General features: G+C 32.4%; 1 protein-coding gene across 1 annotated transcript; it reads right to left on the bottom strand.

The window, feature by feature from the left end:
• Positions 1–5,270: 5,270 nt before the first annotated feature.
• Positions 5,271–18,324, bottom strand: LOC123545701 (uncharacterized). Its single transcript, XM_053542412.1, has 7 exons — positions 17,917–18,324; positions 14,989–15,063; positions 11,021–11,101; positions 10,508–10,540; positions 10,008–10,052; positions 9,744–9,803; positions 5,271–7,783 (listed from the first exon to the last, which is right to left on the bottom strand). The coding sequence occupies exons 1-7, from the start codon at positions 17,951–17,953 to the stop codon at positions 7,725–7,727; spliced, it is 390 nt and encodes a 129-aa protein (XP_053398387.1). The 5' UTR covers positions 17,954–18,324; the 3' UTR covers positions 5,271–7,724.
• Positions 18,325–23,978: the final 5,654 nt, after the last annotated feature.

The following is a 23,978-nucleotide window of genomic DNA, read 5'->3' as shown; positions in this document are numbered from 1 at the left end:
AGCTACATTGATGCCTTGTGTACTAAAACTCCTTTTGCAGATTCAGTCAGATTCAAATGAATCATGGTATACTTCATGGACAGGCAGCAGACGTACACATTATATGTTTACTTTTATATTCGATGACTGATTTCTAAAGATATGGCTCTTTTTGGATATCATAAATTAAATATTACACTTTCTATCAAATGCCCATGAAACTTGTTATACATCATGACCATCATTTAAATGTCTGGGCCATTATCTACTTTAGGTGTTTAATGCCCCTTTTTGAAATATAACAAATATATTTGTATCTAATGTACTCCTTTCCTCCTACAGTTTTCATACAATGGAAATGTAAGTTGTTATGAAATTATCAACATGAAGTAGGCATGCACATATTGCCAGTCTTCCATTTCAGGTTATGTTTTTTCTAGTTATACCCTTTACTTTAAAATATTACTAATACACTTGTACATTGTGTACTCAGTTTCAAACAATTCAATCGAAACTTCTGAGGGATCTACTTTTCAGATTATATTTGCTTCGCAACAGCGGGTGTTAAGTGCTGTATGGCGGCCGTAAAAAGTCGCACCGACTTCATCTCAGTGTTGTTATATTTTCTGGTCCTTCGGAATCATTGATTTCAACTCATTTAGATTTGAAGATTGAATACTGCTTAAGCCGGTGTTAGGGGGCGTGGGCAATGTTGCAATTTCCATTACTGATCATGAACAGACTCAATGAAACCGAGTCTGCAATTTTCACTGTTTGCCTTGTCCTCGGTGAATCCGAGGGATCTACTTTTCAGATTATATTAGTATACATCATCAACATGAAGTGATCATGTGTATAGCAATGAAGATGTATGAAGACATGTAGACAAATATATATTATAACCATCTGTTAAAATTCATCTGTCTTAGTCTTTATTATTTGTGTTGGGTACTGTTTTACCAATTCTTAATAAAGTCAGGACATTTGTTCTTAATAATATCTGTCAGACTGCTATTGTTATAATTCTTAGACATAACATTTTACAATTTGTATTCTAAAATATGTTGTTTTTAATGAACAAACGAAACCTGTAAGATTTATACTAGTGTAAAAATGACTAAAATTCCTCCTTTCAGATGCTCATCCAAATGTCCACAAATGTTTGAAGCATTGGTCGACAAAAACTGTACTGTTTGAGGGATCATACAGAATGTACAATTATATTTCCAGACACAAATTTAGAGAATCACTCGAAGAACCTGCCTTAGATTAATTTGCAAAACACATTGAAATCTCACAATTGTTATTGGCACAATGCGTATGAAAGTAAAGAAAGGTGTACTCTTCTGGAAAGTATGTGTCCAATCAATACCGCAACAGCAATATTTTTTTCAATTTTCTGAGCATAATTCTACATAAAATTGTATCATAGCTCGGTGATTTTTCTTAACAAATTTGGTGCAGGTAATTCGTATACACTGAGTACAGGGTGCGGTAACTAAAAGTGTGCAGGTATTTAATAACCGCACGCTAGTTACCGCACTGTTGGATAAGAAAGTATGTCAGCTTGTCTGAAACAGTAGACAGCGAAGTGTATTTTATTGATTTTCTGCTCTCGCATTGGTTTATTTTACCTGGGCTTTACACATTTGTAAAGCAAGGATTTTAAGTACTCACTGAACTGCTGTATATGGCAATGTGAAACGCCTACAACTACCATATATGGATGGCTATGATACAAAACAGAAAGAACATTAAAACTCTCTGGTAAACAATTTATACTCGGGGGCTACGCCCCCTCGTACAAATCGTTTACCCTCGAGTTTCAATGCTCTTTCTATTACTTGTAACATGGCTACATGGATAATATAAAATGTGCAATTATATTTCCAGACACAAAGACGAAATATCAAGAGCTAGGGAAAAGGATATATTTTTTAATGCATGGAGAACCGGCTTTGGATTAAACTGCAAAATACGTTGAAACCTCACAATTGTTAATGGCATTATGCATATGGAATTTTAGAAACGTGCATTTTGATTAATCATCTACTGGCACAATATTTTTTGCAATTCTCTGAGCATAGTTCTACATAAACAAAGGCAACTAATTTATCTAGTCTTGTTGAAAACCTATTTTAGGGAATATACGTTTTTTGTTTGTATGTCTAAGTGTCTTTTGTGCCTGACCAAAATTGTATATAAACTAAGAAATACAAATTTTTACTGAAGAATTACACAATTTGATGAATGAAACGCCTATTGAAAATGATTAGGCTCTCTTTGGAAGTATATCTCTTGAAAAACAAATGCCAACTTGTACCCGAAAATCCAGACAGAAGACAGAAAAAATATTTTTTAGGAGGTCATGTTTTTTCAAAAATTATTCTGCCTAACATTGTGACCAAAACGTACCTAGATAATATATCTACTTCCTGCGAGCAATCGATTTTTAAATAAATTTGTTGAAAGTGCCTGTTAGAGTCGATAATTTCAGATAATTTTTATTTTCTCTTTTTTTCATGCAGACATCATCATTTCACTACTAATTTGAGATAAACCTGCGTATTTATGACAAAAACCAATAATATCATTACAAGGGCAATACACACAAAAGTCAGATATGTCAATTTTATCTTTAGAAACGGTTGCAGTCACAATGTAATTGACAGGATAAAATGTAAATTTAAGCATATTTTTTCACATAAAAATGTGTTAGTGCGTAGAAATGTGATCAGGCTGAGCACATGGTCTTATGGATTACATAATTTTTGGCGCTTAACGTGAAAACAGCTAAAGTACATGATTCACAAACATTAAATTTATGCTTATATCTATATGCGATACATTATGCATATGATTATAATTCACGATAATATCCCATATGGAAGTAACTGGAATAAATTTGGACTATTTCTTTCGGAAGTTTACCTGACAGTGCTGTCAAAAGGCCCCTCGTGTGTTTACATATTTTGACAGGTCGAATTGCCCTGGTACTAGGAACGATGGTAAGTGCAAAATTATATAGATTTATATAAATTTATTATTTTTGCGACGAGTCAAAGCAAGGGTGATAATCAGTCGACTCTACTTCAAGATCTTGGAACGATTTGCGTGATTTTAGGCGGAGAACATAGCATATGTGCATGCGTGTATCACTGTCACCAGAGATTATCATGATTAGATTTACTGGTAGATGCAGAATTATGCCATAAAACATGTTTGATTGGACGTGCTGAATTATCCGGCAAAAAACCATCAAGCTTTCTAAAGTAGCCTAACATTAATTTGGCCTACTGTGTGTATTCGTCTTTTGTTTGTTTCAGATGAATGAATACAGTTCTGCATCATGGAAATAATGTCATTTATAAACTGTTTGAACCTGTGCTGGACGTGCACATTGACATTTCTTATTCAACAGTAGATCTAATACTTACATGATGGCGACCAACAGTACAGACAGGTAAATGTCAATATTCTATATAGAATCTATAATCTACAATAATTTTGTAAAAAAAAAGAACAATGTTTGTACAGTAAGTAAGCCAAAGACTTTGAAAGAGTAAGTAAGCCAAAGAAAGGACACCTCTGCATAGCTTACAAGGTCTAGGTTCTGAATGAAGCATGATCATGCACTAAAATATCAACAAATTTATACAAGTTGAATGAAATAGCGTACAGTAGGTCTATATTACACCAAGATTTAATAAATAAATAGTATACAGTAGATCTAATAATTTTTTTCATGGCATGCATAAATTGTTCAACTACATTTGTACATCAGCTGAGCTGTAGACATACAGAATAAGCTTAAAGAAGTGACGCTATATGAGTAGTTTTAAAATACATAAATCCAAACTTGTCAGGATTCCATATAACGCTAATTTCCTTACATGGGTGGTTTTCAAAATAATGAAGCTTTTTTTTCTTTTTCACCTTACTTTAATTCAGTTAAGTTTTAGAATGGGCAAATCATATCCAAATGATTTTGCTGAATGGCTCACACATTTTAAACATTTTAAAGTTATATTAGATTATAATAAATTATAGCTAATTTTGTCTCCTGTGCACCCAAAAAAGTGTGACATTTTGCATGAAGGATAGTTTTCAACTGTGTTTTGCTTTTTCAAACCAAGCTTTATTGTCACAGCTTTGGCTTTTTATGTAACCTAAACTCTGCATATTTAAAGCAAAATACCTTTTTTCATTAACTATATCTTATTCCTACCAATAGTTCATATCTTGTGATGGAACTCCCTCCACAAAAAATAGTGAAAAAAGAAACTAAATTTAAATGTTTAACACTACCATTTCATAACCCCATTACTTTTCTTAAGTCCTAATGTTTTTCTAAGATCTTTATCCTTTCAGCTGTGAAGACACCTTATGATTTTTTGGTTTATAAATCAACTTTCTCAGAATCTTGATATATGTCTATACACCCTAAAATGTCCCCTGTGCACCTTTTCAGTTATTAAGTGTCAGCTTTCTTTTATTCTTTAAATAAAATGCATTTTTACTTTATTTCCCTTGAAAGGGAGTTACAATGGATACAACAGCAGCTTTCAACTTCACGTATTAACGACTGCTAAACATCCCCAAACTTTATGCTAAAAGTGATGTCCCCTGTGCACCATTTTTGTTGTTGAGATTCATCAATTATCATAGCATAACTGTAATATGTTGTGGCAGTTCTATATTCTTAGCAGTGTTTAAATTTCATTGTTTGCATTTTTCCCAAGTTGCCAATTTTCAGGTTTAAAAGTGGAAACATCAATTTTATTAGCTCATCTGATTTTTGTTTAAAAAAGATGAGTTATTGTCATCACTTGATCGGTGTCGGCCGGCGTCGGCGTCTGCGTCGGCGTTGCCTGGTTAAGTTTTATGTTTAGGTCAGCTTTTCTCCTAAACTATCAAAGCTATTGCTTTGAAACTTGCAACACATGTTTACGATCATAAGCTGACCCTGTACAGCAAGTAACATAACTCCATCCTGCTTTTTGCAAGATTTATGGCCCCTTTTGTACTTAGAAAATCAGTTTTCTTGGTTAAGTTTTATGTTTAGGTCAGCTTTTCCCCTAAACTATCAAAGCTATTGCTTTGAAACTTGCAACACTTGTTCACCATCATAAGCTGACCCTGTACATCAAGACACATGAGTCTTTTAAAAACATCTAATCATCAATAAATCGCTCTACACAGTCTCGCAAGAGCAAGACAATACCTTCAGGCTACGTTTACGCACGGTTCACAAAAGGTTTTACATTACCAGAAAAAGAAAAAGAAATGTATCGTTTTTGTCTCACTTTATTCTATAGATATAAATATGTGTACATAAACAAATATTAACATATTATCTGCCATTGTATCAAATAAAATATACAAGCTTACAATCTTTCCAATTGTTCAGCTGCCTGTATACGAGGATTTCAAAACTTCATCAGATTTGAGACAAGTAATGACTTAGTTTAAAGCTTTATCATTTGATCATTCACACTTATTTTTGTTCACTAAGTGCTTAATACAAGTTAGTTTTCACAAGTGTTGTGTAAATCTGATAAACATACTTTGCCACAAAAATGATATAAATATGAAGCATATTGTACTGTATCTGTGCAACCACAAAGTTTGGAAATAAACAAATTTCTAAGCCACCCATAGTCTTAGAACTTGCCTTTGTTTCAGATTGTTGTAGTATCCCTAAAACAGCCTCTCAAATGCAAGTGTAAAACTATAAATTACATGGTATTATTTCATATTAAAGTTGGGGATAATTATAAAATTTCATAAAAAAAACCAATGAAACATACATTTGTAATAGGGATCTAAGACTATGTAATGGGTTATTTTGTTCCTTAAATCTCTAACAAAATATACGAAAACATGTTGCTTAAAAGTAATTATCTGCCTTTAAAAACTATGTATACATATAATGGTGACACTGATACTACCTTGTAAATATCAAATTGCATTTATTCCTGTATGTTATCATTATCAATGTGTGAAATTTGAAACAATATATAGACGTTCATAATTGTTGTACACACCCTGAAGTCTGGAGGCATGCTGCCATAACTTTGTAAACATAAAATAATAGATCACAAAATTGTTAATAAACATTTTGAAAAACAACATCTACAGTAGCATACATCAAATAATATATACAGTGGCATATAAATGATTTGTCTTGGAATAGAAATGGATGTAGTACTTGCACACATATATGTATTACTATAATGAAATGTAGAAAAACAAGGCACAGTTATCTTTCAATAAGTGCTCTTATAATTTCAACTTTCAATATACTATCGTTAATACAAAAATAAAGCTTTAGAAACATTTTCGGAAATATGGCGACTTTTCAGCTTTTGATGGTGGATGAAGCTTTATTACAGGCATGGATGGGCGACTGATTATCTCCTTAAGCCAGCTAGATGGCCTTATGTAAAAGGATTATTCATCCCGAGCAATGTTTCGATCTTGAGAAGCAAATATAATATGCCTGACAAAAAGGCTGCTAGGTCAAGGGTTTGCTAAGATGAAAAATTTTTGTTATAACAATAACTGTGACCTTGATATTTGACCCACTGACCTTTGTATCAATATGGATAACCACTACACATGAACGATGAGCCTACTAAGTTTAAGAATTTAAAGTCAAGGCATTCTCAAGACACGGTTTTTTGTAGTTTTGCGACCTTGTCGTTTAATTTATTGACCTTAAAGTTAACAGGTTATACACTGCCCAATGGTAATGCTCTGCAAAGTTGGAGAAACTTAGGCTAAGGGCTCTCAAGATATTGAGCGGAAACTGGTTTTGCACTAACAGCCAGCCACCTTAACCTTTAACTCACTAACCACAGAATTAAATCAGGCTATGCAGTGTCCAGTGTACTTTTTACATTGGAGGATCATAGGTCAAAATGTTCTAAAGTTATTGAGCGGAAACGTTTTTCTTTTGTACGAACAGTTACTGTGACCTTAACCTTTGGCCACCTAGCCTCAAAATCAATACGGTTCATGTGCTGCTCATGAGTAAGTTGCGTGGTAAGTTTGAGAATCGTGGGTCAAGTTATTGAACGGAAATTGAATTACTTACAGACAGACATTTGTACATACGTACGTTCGTGCGTACAGACAAACAGAAGATCAGCAGCAACACATAATAAGTCCCTTCTGGCATATAAAAATAAAAATTATTTCGTTTAAGACTTTGTGTGTACATTTATATTAATTAATTAATAATCAATATTACTTGCTCTGAACTACCTTTTTACCGACTTTAACTATATAAGTTTTACTGTATTGAAAAGTTGTGTACAGAATGACAATGAAGATGATTAAATCGTTGTTATTATAAATACTCAAAATGAAGGAGATTTCTAATACGAAAATAAACAGTACAAAAAAAATTGGCATTTTTACAGATTCTTCCTACTCTTTGGTATGGTGACCACGGCAAAACCAGGAATACTAAAGGCTAAATTGGTCATTTGGCAAATGTCAGTGTCTTCTCTGATATGTACACTAAATGGGCATTACTTGTTTAAATATAATACGTAACATTGCAGTTTACAATTAATATTTCTTTTAGATGGTATCATCTTGAAGAGTACACGTATAAAAGAAATGTAGTTTAAACGCCGATCTTGCAGTCAACATATCACTTTAAATTTCTTCTCATGATCCTTTTTAGTTTCTTTATAAATTATTTCATCCTTGTAGTTCAAAAACATTCTGATATTTTAATCAAGAATATTGTTCTCCTTCTTTTCTTCATCCCAATCATCTTGCCGATTTGAAGCTGAAATAATTAAAATATAATTATCTTAAACGACAAAACAGAACACCTTTTTCAGCTATTGTTGATTTTCTTTCCTCTCCTGGAAAGGCTATGAAGTACATGCTGATATATGATATTAGTATTACTTTAAAGAGAAAATTACAAAAACTCACAGAATGTAGTCATTGGTGAATCTTTTTCGATGCAAGTTGTTTAAAGCTAAAGACAAAGTAGTTACTTGCATTTTAGCCCATGTACAATGATTTACATTTACACTGCTATTTAAAAAGCTATATCAAGGCTTTGCAAGAATTACATTTGATAGCATCAAGTTTATTCTAAGAAATTGTTCTAGTTTAAAAAGACTGATGGTGCAAATATTTTTAATTTTGCAAAAACATTCGTATTTTTCTTTAAAGCTTGCAGGTCACCGCTTGGGCCCTGTATACAAAAAATGATAATAAAATGAAGTAAAACTTCCAAATCTGTATTAAACGAGCTTTACATTTCTTCCAAAAAAGTAATTAGTAGTGACCAACGTTACAGAAATCAGCTTACTTTACAGTTACACAGATTTTCAGTTAAACAATTGAGGCAATGGGTGAATTTATCATTTTAATACAATAGAAGATATCAATGGTTCTTTACATTATGATCTTAAGCAAAGCGACTCGTTTCCCTCAGAAATGAGTATTGTTGTCAAACCAAAATATTACCATGCATATTATTCATTTCCATTTAGATCTATAAGCACTAAGTAGGATTTCAATAGACAAATGTCCTTTAAATTGATATGCAAAATATTATTTATATGATTATCTGTCACTTCACAACTTCTCAGATGCTTTACTCATTTTGTTGCGAGACCATTTGTGTTGAGAGACAACTCTTTGCCCTTCCATAGATGGTTTCTTCATACAGAATAGGTAAATTATTTTTGAAGTCCAAAAGAAGCCTATTTCATTTGTGTTTCAAATTCTAACCTCTCCATGCAACTACAGATAGGTACGTTAACAAACGCAAACAATCTTTATTTATAGATGTTCCACAATAATCAATCTATACATTAATTGATAACGAATTGTATCGATATAAATAGTTTCGTGTTTTTTTATCAAGTAATATGTATAGATTTGTATCAAATACCACATTAATGACCATGAAACTGTCCGTTTCCAAATATTATCAAAGATGTACTTACATGTAGCTTATATGTATTCAATCTTGCAAATTATTAGCTTTATGGAAAGGCATGCAACTCTTTAACCTTTTCTCTAGTTTCAAGATTTTCTTGTACTGCTTTTATCGTTCTTAAACGCTAATGAAATTGAGTAACAACTTTTGAAACAGACCAAATTTGCAAAATATACTTTGTGTGTGGTACACGCGTCTGCGTGCTGGGGGGTTTCGTTTTGAGGAGGCTACGTTTTTGGTGCGTGGCATTCCCTGTTTGATATTTTTCTTTGTTTTTTTTCATATGCCGCCATAGGTTTTTACGTAGTGATGACATTTAATTGTATTCTGCCATTATTTAAAGCGAGATAAATATTATGCAAATCTTAACACAGCCGGTTTAAAAAGACGTGCTCCTCTTCGAAACATATAAACAGAATCAATACTTTCAAGATTTGCCATCTAATCTCTTGTGTTATTAGAAAATTTAATAATGGAAGGCAGAATGGTGGGGTTTAGAGCTAGTTTAAACGATTTAAACTCCCCTGTGGTGCTTTGCCAACAAATTTTCCACTGCGGTGCGCAGCTGTGTTCCTTTAATTGTTCGTTTTGTCCTCGATGTATGTGTGTTTTATTTTGTATATGCCTTTGTGAGTTCACTGGTCGTGTGCACGTCCATGCATTCACTGATGTGGATTGCACTTTGATGAGGTTGCGGTTTTTGAAAATGGCTATTCTTCATGGATATTTGTTCTTGTTTTTGAATGTGACGACTGTATGGTCAAAGAATATTAAAAATATTACAAACCTGCCAAAGTGTTTCCAAGTGAACGATACTTTATTGCACAGGATCTTCCGGCGGAAGTACCTAAAAAATGAAATAAGATAAAAGAATACAAATCAGACAAGACCATATATGTGTAACAGAAATGCTTGATGTCGTTTCCATTATAGGAGATTAAAGCAATATTCTCGTATTAGAAAAAGAAACCACCAATGTTAATGAAGTAAGACAAAAATTAGCTGAAATAATGTGTTTTGATGTCAGATGTATTTTACAATATAATATTACCGAGGCATCCTATTGCGGTTCCGTCAGCACTTTGGTTATCATTCACTATAATAAAAGAAGAAAGAAATTAAATATTTGTCAAAAAGGCTGTAAAAATAGTAAATAAAATCTGTAAAAAAAAATCCTTGGAAGCAAAGAATGCAACCAAGCAGAATAATACCAGACTCGGTTTGACTGAATCTGTTCATGAGAGGTAATGAAATGTGCAACACCTCTCACGCCCCTTAGCACCGGCTTAAGCGGAACTGTATTACACATATATTGAATGGCCTCCATGATTCCAAATGACCAGAAAATATAACAACACTGAATAGCTTGCAGTTATTAGTACATTCTTAGTTCTTTTAATTATGGAATATGCTTAATTTCTTATGCATATAGTAAAAGCTTTCTTTGTGATTAAGAAATTAAGAAATTTTCACAGAACTTATACCGAGTGTAAGACTGTTTGAATATCTAGAACACAAATTAAACTGAAACAACTTCAAAACCAGAATTACCTCCAATCACTTGAAAAGGAAGGCCAACAGGACCTGTGAAAAGAATAGAAGGTTTTTAGGTAGAATGAAATCATCCAGCATATACAAATTGTCCAAGTTATACCGCTATACAAAATACTATTTTATGAGGTCAATTTATAGTATTGAAACAATACAATTAATGGTTTAGTTTGTATTTTAAAAAAAAAGAAAAACATATAGCAAATAAAGTTTTTCTGTTGCAATCATATGTAATATGTGAAGTGGTCTGTGAAAGTTATTAATGTCAATTGGTGACAATAAGTATATTAGAAAATCTAATCTCTTGTTCTTTCTAAACCATCAGTTAGATAAGTACCCTTATCTTTTGTGATAATGATTCCATCATTTCAAAGACATAGAATCCGACTTAAATCTCACTGTACAAATCATAACTTTTAAACCGATCAATGAAAGAATTAAAACGTAATTCAAGGGGTGGGGACGCAAAGAAACAGGCAATACAAAATATTGATTTACATATTGCATAATTACCCTTTTCTTGTATGCCGCATACTCTTTGCTTCTTAGATGGATATCTAGGTTCGACAGTTTCGTCAACTTTCCTCTTGTAATCTGAGCATAAAAAAGATAACAAAGTCTTAGGTGTAATACTACCGACAGAAAGTTTTGAGAATATTTTTTAGAAAAAAATGGAAAGTTTTGTCAAAATATATGTTTAGATAGTTATACTGAACAATCAATATGATTATATCAGACATTAAAGATAAATTATAATATGCCAAACTTGCAAGTATTTTAGTGACAAATAAGTATTATTCCTTACAGAACTACACTCAAAACCACACAAGAACTTATGTTTTAGAGGAGAGAAAATATACTGCATGTACCATTAACATGAAAAAAATACTTTTTTTTTTGAATATTTCATTATCCCCCTTATAAAGTAAAGGGATATATATTTGGCATTGTCCGTCCTGCTTTACGTCCGTCCGTTCGTTCGTACGTCCGTCCGTCGGAAATTGAAAATGTTTTTTTATTATTATTCAAACAATCACCAAACCGCACATAATTATTAATTAGCACATGACCTTTGCTTAGCTTTAGTATTATCCCCCTTGACCCAGTAAAAGAATAGTTTTCTCTTTTGATTTGGTAAATAATAGAGACTTTTAATGCACCTAAGTAACCTGTTAATGGATCTTCATTAAACTGTACACAAATATAGATCTCTATAGGGCGCTGGTGCAAGCAAATTTTCGTCAGTATCACTTAAGTAACTTCAAAGGTATTTTCCTTTGTTTTACAGTCTATAAATTCTCAAAGAACTCAAAGAACAATGTAATCCATTGATGGATCTTCACGACATTAAACACAAATATAGATCACTACTGGGCTTGATGCATACACATCTTTCATTGGGATCTCCTCGGAAACTGCAGAGTTATTGTCCTTTCTTTATTTATTTATTTTTTTTATTTTATTTTTTTTTTTTAAATGCATTTAGAAATTAAATATCTGTAAAAGTAAAGTTTTCTCATTCACAAAACAATTTATTCGGCGGGGTATATAAATTTGCTGCATTTGCTTGCTAAAACATTACTCTCTATATTCTGCTATATTTATGACTCCCACCACACAGTGGTGTGGGAGACATATTGATTTACTCCTGTCTGTGTGTATGTGTCCGTCTGTCTGTGTGTCTGTCACAAATCTTGTCCGCTCTCTAAGTCGAACATTTCTCAAACGATCTTCACCAGACTTGAACAAAATGTGTTTGCCTATTAGTCATCGGCCAAGTTCGATAACTAGCAAAGTCGGCCCAGGCACTTCGGAATTATGGCCCTTAAATTACTGATCTGAACCACTCATCCGAACCACTTTGAATCACTAAACCAAAATTTACTGAACCGAGTGGTCCTTTGAATTACTGAACTAAAGAACTTACTCCTTAGTGTACTTTTCTGAACCAAAACTTACTCCTGAAGTGTACTTTTTTACAATTCAGATGATAAGGCAGTTGTTGGAGACATGAGCTTTTCTCAAAAGAAGCACTAGTTGTTATTGTTTTACAATTTTAAAGCTGACTTATGTCTAGTGACAGTATGAGAAGATATTTTTATATCTTTTTTGCACTGACAAGTTTAAGCAATTTTTGCATGTAAACAGAAAATTTAAATGTTGTTTTTACTGCATTTTATGCATTATTTCCCTGAAGGTATCAGAAAAACAAGCAATTATGTGTCAAAATGAAATAATGTCACAATGTGAATAAATGAGTTAATGCTATTGAACCACATATAACAATATATAACAATAGGCGTTCGACACTGTCGACCACGATAGTTTACAAATGAAACTTCAAGAAATGGGGTTTTTAAAATGATGTTATTCACTAGGTAAGATCTTATTTATCTAGCCGTACACAAATGGTCAATGTTGCTAGTGTACTACCAAGGTCACGAAGGGGTCCCCCAGGGTTGAATCCTTGGTCCCCTACTACTTTTGATTTATGTGAATGATATGAAGGTTGTGGTTCGTAATAAATTGCTCTTGTATGCCGACCTCGGGTATCTTAGTAGCAGGTAAAGATATTGAGTATATTAAGTCGCAGCTTACTGATGATCTTACTAGTGTAAGTAATTGGCTTACTGATAATAAGCTTTCATTGCATGTAGGTAAGACAGGGTCCATTTCGTTTGGTTCCAAGCTCAAATTGATGACATGTGATAAAGTAGAAATTTCATGCAATGAAACTTCTATTTCGACCACCAAATCTGTCAAATACCTAGGTGCGGATCTTGACTAAAACTTATCTGGCGAGTCTATAGGCAAAACAGGTTATTAAAAAGGCCAATGCGAAGCTAAAGTTCTTGCTTAGAAGAAGCAAGATTTTAAATAGGTATACTAAACAACTCCTGATTTCGTCATTAATTCAGTGTCACTTTGACTATGCTTGTGCCTCCTGATATTTGGGGTTGAGTAAAAACTTAAAAAATAGACTTCCGGCAACTCAGAATAAGATGGTAAGATTCATACTTAATCTCAGTCCTCGTACTCATATTGGAAGGCCATCTCCGTGGAAGTTGGCTGGTTACCTGTTCATTTGAGGGTTGATCTCCTTATACTTGGTCATGTTCACAAGATACACTGTAATAGTGCACCTAGCTATTTACATGGACATCCTAAATTAGCAAGTAATATCACAACTCGTTTCAGGGATAGTAACAGTTACTCCATTCCTAAGATTAAGGGGTTTTTGAAAGAAATCTTGCGCTTATAATGGATGTCAGGAGTGGGACAGGTTATCGTCAAGTTTTAGATCTATATATAATATTAATATTTCAAAAAAGTTAAGAAGACACATTTTATGTGTCAGTCTAATACTTTTATCTGGTCGATATTTTTATTCTGGCATAATATATTTATTTCATAAGTTTAGTGTATGAGTCTTAGTATTATCTGTTCAATGTCAAGCGACTTTCAGAGATAATATAATATAAATGTTAAAGACATGTGCTATGTAAATTTTATCCAACAAGTGCAATACTTGATTAATTAATTTGCCTTTCCGATGTCATATGATCAATTCAAAGGACCACAATGGAAATAAGTAAGCTTTATGCCCTCTATTTGTGTTATCATGGGTATTGATTATATGTCATCTACAATTGCACTTTAATGTTCACATTTAATATGTTGACATTGCATTTATTTTGTGATACACTGTCTATTTTACCACAATAAATTCAATCAATCCATCAGTCAAACAAATTGTCTCAATAATGTGAACAACTGGTTTACACATGTATGATAAGGCCAACCTGTTGAAATATGACTGTTCAACCAGCACAATTAACATTCGTGTAGAAATAAAGCGATCTTACAATCCTAAACCAATTTCATAAGCTTAACCATAATGTTAGTTTAATTCCATTATATATATATAATGTTTCAGTTTATCCGTAAGTTATTGGTTTTGTTTATGTAACTCGTACATATATATTTGAAGCGGTCTATTAATGATGATGAGAACTGGGAACTAATTGAGTTTACACACAAAAACTTTAATAAGTGAAGAAGTCATATTTTATAGTACACAATATGATATATCACCCGATCAAGTTATTCACTACATTTAAATGATTTATTTCTATAAACTGTAAGCAGGCATTCCAATTACAACTTAAAGAAGGGACCTCCGTGGCCGAGTGGTTAAGGTCGCTGACTTCAAATCACTTGCCCCTCATCGATGTGGGTTCGAGCCTCACTCGGGGCGTTGAATTCTTCATGATGTGAAGCCATCCAGCTGGCTTACGGAAGGTCGGTGGTTCTACCCAGGTGCCCGCTCGTGATGAAATAATGCACGGAGTGGCACCTAGGGTCTTCCTCCACCATTAAAGCTGGAAAGTCGCCATATGACCTATCATGTGACGGTGCGACGTTAAATCCAACAGAAAACAAAACAAAACAAAAAAACTTAAAGCTATAAATAGAATTACCTTGCACGTCGCATAGCCTTTGCTTCTTTACTGTGTAGTTTGGCACATCATTTGCAGCTGCTTTTCTCTTGGACTCTAGAAATAAAAGATACATCAAAGGCATGAGTGTGAAACTTTCGAGAAAAAAACACAGGACATTTATAAGAAAATATAACATATAATCAAGAATTATTTATGACCTTTTCTTATTTTAACATTATAATAAACGATCATATACATGAATATTTCAAAATACATTTAAAAATTCGGTTTGGTTTTGTTAAAGAAGGGAAAATGTACTCGATGTACACTCAACAAGAAAAAAAGATTTCACGATTATTATTAATTTGTTTATTTTTATTTACTTTTTTGTTCATGTATTAAGCAAAATTGTTTCGAAACGTTTGGGTTTTTTTCACTCTGAGAATAATATTTTAAGAATACTAGAAATTTAAATGAAATACCCATATTTTATTGCAAATGGCCTGAAAGTCTTCAGGGCAGTTTTGATAATACTTTATACTATGTTATATAATTTACTGTTCCCAAATTCAAAGCAGACATATATCTAATAAATGTTAAACAGTTATAGTCATTTCTTTATATTTTAATTATATTGATCAGACTGAGGTTTTTTGCGAGTAAAAAGAAACAAAAATAGTTACTTGGTTGCATTTAGTAGATTATACAATAGTTATGATATATGCATGTATTAGAGATAGCTGCCTTAGGCCGTGGGTCAGTAATACCTATCATGCACCCCTAAACGTTTCCATAGGAAAAAAGTCATTTGCACTAAGTATAATTTCAATGTTTCATTTCAGTAAATGACAATATGTATATGCGATAATTCCATCAGATCTTATTTAGTTTTGGCAAATGATATCAAAATGGACCTGAGACACTGGCCTTTTAAACGATTGTTTGAGAATATGGTTCCTACGTCTTAATGTGTCCCAACATGCACTGTTATATGTAGGAACATTCTAGTGCTTGGCACGATGTAGTCAGTTACTGTACGATTTGCAATATGTCAAATGTTTCTAGATGTTAAAACTAATAGTATAGTTTGTTTATGTTATAGACACCAAGGAAACATATTTCTTATAAATTTGTTTTCTGTCACTAAATATAGTTGAAATTCTTGAAAGTATGATGTAGTGTCGTGAGTTTGTTTTAAATCTTTATATTTTATTGATAAAGACATATGTTTCACCCTATAATGCATATATTTCTGAAATTTATTATTTTAATGATATACTATGTAGCTCATATAGTGACACCAGCTTCTCTGAGTACCAGAAAAGTACTAACATTTTAAATCACAGATGCAAATAAATTAGTTACACAATATGCAAAGTCATTTTTATCTCCCACCCAATACATGTATGTCAATACCATTAGAGTATGAACATTTTATTCATTTTTATAATATATATATACATATAAACAAACAAATTCATTTATCATTGCTTTTCTTTTATTTTCATGATGATTTACCAAAGAAATGGGAAAAACGATCAATTTTATAATAAGTACGGACCATGTAAATCACACAGAATATTTAACAAAATGTAAATGTTATTTTATCAAACGGTGTATATTAGTTACAAGACATTCGACATAAGCACATTTTGAATTTGAAAAGTAAACAATTTTGTTTTATATGCTCATCAATCTCTTTCAGTCAATTTAAATGCTACTTCCTATTCTGTGATATATGCTAAAAACTTTTGTTAAAGGTACATTATGTAAATGTGTTGTCTTGTTAATCTTTTGAGCTTTTTGTCAAATTCGTGTTCTTTATAGATGTATATTCAATTCAAAGTTTAACAAGTTATTAGTTGCATCTTACGTCCTGCATTAAATGCCTTGGTATAACATTTATTGTATAATCATAATTATATATAGTGTGCTATAACCTTATTTTTAAAGAGGAGATATCCAATGGTTTCTTATTTTACTTAAATTCTTATTTATAAAGTCTTAGTGTTCAAATCAATTTTATAAATTATATTTCCGAATTAAAAATTAAATATTTATTAAATGTGTGTAGTAGCACTTTCAAAATATCAAAATTGGATCAGGCTCTGTAGACTGTACACAGAAATACAATGAATTAAGATAAACTAAATAGTAAATGGGAAGGGGCAAATGATATTGATTTGATCAAACATGATAATTATGTAAAAATGACATAGAACAATTGCATATGTGTACATTCTAAATGTTCTTACAATATAATCAGACTCTTCAGCTCTAGAAGTCTTATACTTAAATACTATACATTAATGGTAGTAATCTAATCTATATATATTCATGAAATGTGGTTTGAAAACCATATTCTGCATTACGATAGCAATACAATACATGTATGTGTCAAACTATCATCATTTGAGTTGTAAATAATTATAAATTTGAAATTCATTATTTGATATCTGATCAATTTAGGATTATTCTAGATTTCAAACACAATTATCCTATAGAATTTCTCTGTATGATGCGAGAGTTTTTCATATACACACCTCTGATTTGTCAGTGTATTTTATCTATTTATATAAGATATGTTTGTCTTACTTTCCCCATATATCACCACTGTTCGTTTATATTATGTATATGTGTGCCACCGTGGGCTAATAGCCCAGTGGAATATATTTCAATCAACTCTAAACTCTTAACTTATTAATATATTCAACAGACAAAAGACGATAATGTGATTGAAATAATGAAATTGTATTGTTTGTTTATGTTTAGGTTTTGTTTTGATTTTATATACCACACGAAACTTTATAACCTGCAAAAGCATTTATTCTAAAAGCTGTTTTCCAGTTAAAACTGTATTCAAGTATGTTTAATAGCCATGTTGGTCATGCATAGTATTATTATTTTCAGAAATCATTCTTTTCCTTTTTACAAATAGATGTTAAAGGCAAGAATTCATTAATATACCAATATCCTGCGATTTTTTAATGTCTCTGTCGGCCATTTTGTCGTTTCCGCTTCCGCTTCCGTAATGTTTGTTATGAACTTGACCTTCAGTTTAGCTATTCTTAGAATCTTATAAATAACTTTTTACAATTTTAAATCCTGGAAATTAAAAGTATGAAAGTTGAATACGACCTACAAAACAGTTCTTCAGTGGACGTTTCGTCTAAATGAAAAGACACAATAGAAATTTCTATCACATAAAATATAATGTCTGCCTTCTTTCTAAGTACATTTTTGTATCAATATAATGAAACGTGAATATGCTGTTGACCAATATATCAGTATTAGTTAGAAAAGAAAGCCCTAATATCGATATAGGTAGAGTAATATTGGTATTTTGTTTTCTTTTAATTATTAGCATAAATGAATTATTATCACTTGCCCCACAAAAATCCTTCTCAGCCTACTTAGTCATTTCCATTCATGTCGCTTTCATCTGGCTTACAGGCGTGTTCATCAGTTTTACTAAGATACCAGGAGTAACAATAGTAGTCTTCCTCTGCGATATATGCTGGTAAATCGTCATTTTTACCTAAAAGTGATTGAAATGTAACAAAACAACTTAAGACAGTTAAAATTGTTGAGGGTCTCTTATTGAAAAAGCTGAAACTTTACAATCTAAATTACCTAGAGATTACAAATGAGATAATATTTAAACAAAAAAATGTAAAATGGCTGATAAACAAACCTTTGAGTTAATAGGAGACAAGATCCTCATATAGTCAACCATTATCACGAATACAATGCTTATAATAAATCACAGTTTCGGAAAATAGGAAACTGTTTTCAGAAAACAAGCGGTTAAACGCTGGTAACATAATACTTCACTTCACGTCCTTGAGTATTTTTTGCCACGCGCATGCGCAGACAAAGATATAGCCACAACAAGCATGTGACGTCTGAATCATTATCGGAAATATGATCATTATCGGAAATATGATAGCTTTGCCACGTAGTCCGTTTTGTTATACAAACTACAGGTATGTTCAAATAAGTAAATTTATGTTCTCTTATGAAATAAATTGTTTTAATTTTGGTGGGTATCGTCTTGTCTAACATAACGCCTCACTGCTAATCCGCACCTGTATTTGTATTTATAGTCGTATCAGTTCAAATACTAGTCTGACAAGTTTTAATCCCACGGGATTTTCATGGGCAAATTTAGTGCAGTAACAAGTACATTCTTCATCGGAAATCCGTAGAGGACAGATCGTTTACAAAAAATTAAACGGCATTTGAATATGTCCTCTGGAAAGTAATGGAGACACGTGTTCATCTTACAATCAGCAAGATATTGGTTATTTGGTTTTATTCAATCACTGACTGAATCAGTCTGAAGAGAATTTTAGTTATATAAAAAATAAATAAATAAATAAATAAAACTAACAGACATAGTGAGCTGACAAACACTCACAGGTAAAACATGGGTGTGGTCGAGCGTTTTTTTTTTTTTGTTTGCATGTACATGCGCAAAAATGCAGTACGTTAGTTCCTGTACATTATTCTCGGTCATTATTATTTATGGACTTTAATCATATGTACAATATGCATGTACTGGTTTCACCCGAGGTGTATTGAGGTTTATGCATTTCTAACGTACATTGTTGCGGAAATATTTTGTAACATGATTTAGTATCGCTGGGATTAATCAAAGAATTCTGCTTTGTAGCCTAATATAATTTCAAAAAAAAAAATACAAACTATTATGTCATTAAATCAAATAGAAATATACATTTGGTTGTTTCTTACCAGTTGTCAAAATTATACTTTAAATATCTTGCTTCAAATGATAAAAAGCATGCTGCATAGTCTAGTTACAGCTTAACAGATCCGATGAGAAAGGAGCGACATACAATCAATTGGTTCCATGCCGTTTTCAACAGTATTTTAGTCAGATGGTTGAAGCGTTCGTAGAGACTGCACATAGGAAAATTGGTATGTAATAAGGTAATGTAAGCTTACGCTTTTTACGTGTCCTGGAACGAAATTGGCTATATTAACTTGATTAGCGAGACTGGCAAGAGAGCATTCCAGTTGGGTTTGTACCATGGCATGAAACATTAACAACTGACAAGAAAGATACGTGTATATTGGATGTTTTCATAATGTAACATATTGGTAGTTTGTTAGATATCGAAAGAAATGTAAGATATATTTTCATTTTATACATCAGCAGGGTAACCTAGATCTCAACTGTTGTAATGTATAACAGTAAATGGTAAGTGATGCTTATGAAAATTAATAACATACTGTCACAATTCTAAGTCGTAGAAATATTTCTTAAGCACGAAAACGTCATGTTTAAGGTAGTTCTGCACGTTTGGTTCCAAATTTTTTCTGCAATGTAGAATTTGATTAAACTCTGAAATTTCAAAACTTCAGAATATACCTAGAAAATTCAGCAAATAAAAAAGATAGGGTCGTGTGCTTGATTTTTTGCTAGACTGATTTGAAAAAAATAGACCTCACGCAATTTTTCATAATGGAAGTCTATGGGAAAATCATAACTTTCATAACATTTTCGCGAATAGAAATTTTTCTACAATGTAGAATTTAATGAAACTTCCCACAGTTGTAAATAGGCATATGGCCTATAATGTGGTGAAATAAAATGTATAGGTTCGTGTGCTTAGTTTTGAGATATTTGATCATGACTAAAGTAAACCGCACTTTTCACGCTAATTTTAAGGCATTATTTTGAAGTTTTAACGTGTCAGATGTTTTAATGTCATATTTTAACTTTAGAAAAACAGTACCAGTGCCATACTGGTACTGATGATAAACCCGGACAGATGATAAAGTCGACCACCTTGGAAATATTCGATTGCAATCGGTTATTTATAAAATTGAACACACCATCTAATAGTTTCCACTTACAACCCCAACTGGTGTAAACAGAAACAAAATTGGTAAACATTCTGTATAAATAAATGACTTACATAAATTTGTATAAAAAATATTTATCCAAAATTACTGGGGAAGAGGGTGTTTATTTGCGCATGCTCACTGTCGAAACATGAAGGCCTGACATTTGTTAACTTTTCATTACTTGATCAGGAATGACTGTTGCAGCTTTTTGGAGAAAGTTTCAATATAATAATACCAAGAAAATTTTGTAAATGACAAAGTGTTCGAATTTATCATCAGTCAACGTTCATACAGTCCCCTTTTTGCATACCCCTTTCAGACCCTCACTTCGTGTGAGTTTGCTTACTAAATATAAATTTAAATTATGTAAAGTTTTCAGCAAAGGTTAAGCTTTATTTTGATACCAACCATTGATTTCAATTTGCAGAAATAAAAAAGTTACAGGTAAAAAACCTCATTTTCTGTTCGGGTTTATCATCAGTACCAGTAGTAATAAATTTACACATAGGTTGCTATTAGTTCATAAAATGATTTTCATTTCCGTACGCCGAATCCAGGCTTTATTCCACGTTTTCCGGATAAATGACGTTACGTCATCACTTCCGGTTTATCAAACGTGCAGAACTACCTTAAGGTTATAACACACTAAATAGTTGTTGTTCTTTATTCTATATAAAATTGACCTATTTCCAATGACCGCAGCACACATCAGGACCCATTTTAAATGTCTGTAACTTACATTTTCTTGAAGAATATTGTCAGTGCTAACTAAAAATCAAAAGAAAAGTGGGGGTCATGTTTGATGCAAGAAAAATAATTTCAGTCAAACACACAAACTGCAAAATCAGCTAAAAAATGAGACCCCAAATTATACTGGTGGTGTATGATCTAAGTTTCCATGAAAAATTTTGTCATGTTGTTATTTCATTATGAAAATGCTACCTACATGTCAAGCATACATCTGTCATGTGATTTTAGCAAAAAAATTGCAAAGAAAATACGGAAAATAGCTCTACAGAGTAAAAAAACTGAGGACTATTTGTATCCGCCATTATGCGACTACCATTTTTTTTCGCGCCATTTTTCTATTTAGTGTCTGTATGCCTTAAATCAAATAATTCACGGATTTATAGATTTATTATTAATTCATTGTAATGAAATTACAAAGCTCTTTCAGAACTGTTAAACAATATAATGCGGACATGTTCGAAGTAAGGTAAGATGTGCTTTTCATACTTAAGTCTGGTTACTGTTTCTGGGAGTATTTTACATAAGAATAAAATCCAGCAAAACAACGAAACTTATGGAGAACGGTGCTATAGAAATAAAAACACAAACATTCTGAGCTAAATGGAATAAGCCGCACTATACTTAGGAGTGCCACGAGTGATTTCCCATGAACCAAGTTAATCGAACCGAATCTGCTAATACTTTGCATGGTTCCGTTCTGCAAAAGATTATCATATACAAGGACTTATATAAATTAATACAGATTGTTATATTTTGAACAATATTCAGCTTTAAATGTATTTCTTAATGACTAAAATATGGATTTGGGTTATCAATTTTGTTAAACGCTAATGAAATGCATACACGTTATTTTTATACGCAGTTCTAGCCTGTACGCTTTGATGCGGATAATCCATTACGTCAGCAACTGTAACACCAGCATTAACACGGCCAATCTCTGGTATAAGGGGCTGCAGAAAACTAATGTCGTCAACCGGCTATTCTCCTAATGTCTTTAAACAGTTTAGCTACAGGAGCGGCGTGGCATGGTCGGGGTCGGCAGCTATTGGGGCACCTTGTGTTGAAAGGTAACTGCTGTACCTGGTTAATTTATTAGATCAATTTATCTAGGTCCGTTGCATGCATTACTTAACTGCCTGAATGTAAAAGAATAAGTTATAAAAATGTATCGATATGGAAAACGAAATAACCAAGAAATATCGAAAATAGGTGTAAAACAGAATTGAATCAATTATGAGAATAATGTTAATAGTAATAATTATAATAACAATAATGATATGAATAATAATTTCAATAATATGAATGCAAAGAAGACGTCACAGGAAACGGTTCAAGCATATTCTGTTTATGACGTAACAAGTCAGTGACAGTAAGACTCTTCTAATTGAAAGTCTTATGGCTAATGGTTTCCTATTCGTCCGCCCGTCCGTCCGTCCGTTCGTCTGATGTTCGTTCAAAATAAATAGATAATACATTTTGACTGAAACCTCAGCAAAAGGTTTCATGATGACCCTGGCTTATAGTAATCGAACTATTGGATAATATGTACATGTACCTGAATGACATTGTAACATTTAAAGATATACAATATGTAAAATATGCAGCGAGTTTCATAGATTTTGATACATCTTAAAATTAAGGTACATAGCAAAAGGGAATTTCTAGCTCTAGACTTTAACTGTTTGTCAATGACCTGCTGTACCTATTGAGTAAACGTGTATTCACTGCATACCTCGTTTTGGCGAATTTTATTTTCATAAAATGTTGAGTGGCCCTCAATACACGTAATGTGCATTTTGGTATGGCATATTGTAAATCATATTAGTACTAAAATCTAAAATGCATTACATTCGTTGAAATCTATAGTTATCGTCTTATATCATAGAGATCGGTGAGAGCATCTTTGCCTCGTTTCTCATTAGTGCGAAGTACTAGAACCTACAATTTCCTATTAGGTCTGGTATGTTCTGCGCTTATTTTCATAGTTTTCTGCACCTTCGCGCTGCTGTGTTGCTTCCAGGCATTTTAGCTGGAGCTTTGTCTTTCATATTTTCTCATCATTTTCATATATACCATGCTATATATTTACAATATGCCATAATTTTCATTTGAAAATTTACAATAAAGTTACGGCCTTATCCCACATAATTTTGTTTTGTTTTTGCTATATTACTTGGTACATTCACCTTTGTCTTAGAACCGATGAACTCCCTTATGCAGTCAGACCCGTACTGTAGACAGCCTCCAAAAATATAACCTGCTTACTATGGTCACACGTCACCTGTCCTGAGAAAATATATGTTTTCACAAATACCGGCATTTTTCAGTCCCCAAGGGAGGTTCTGCAGCCGGGTTTGACTGTATATATATATAAATACCCTAGCACCCACCCATAAATTAAACCA

The sequence above is a fragment of the Mercenaria mercenaria genome, chromosome 1 (assembly GCF_021730395.1).
Source record: "Mercenaria mercenaria strain notata chromosome 1, MADL_Memer_1, whole genome shotgun sequence".
In the NCBI taxonomy this organism is placed as follows: Eukaryota; Metazoa; Mollusca; class Bivalvia; order Venerida; family Veneridae; genus Mercenaria; species Mercenaria mercenaria.
The sequence above is the reverse complement of the archived record's forward strand: the minus strand, read 5'-3'. Positions and strand labels throughout refer to the sequence as shown.

Bases quoted from the DNA above. Each gene is read 5' to 3' on its own strand.
- LOC123545701 (XM_053542412.1), bottom strand. From the start codon at position 17,953: ATGGCCGACAGAGACATTAAAAAATCGCAGGATATTG. The intron at 10,053-10,507 runs GTAATTCTGGTT...CTTTTATTATAG, and splicing joins TCCTTTTCAAGTGATTGGAG to TGAATGATAACCAAAGTGCT. The intron at 7,784-9,743 runs GTTTGTAATATT...TAATTATTTCAG, and splicing joins ACTTGGAAACACTTTGGCAG to CTTCAAATCGGCAAGATGAT.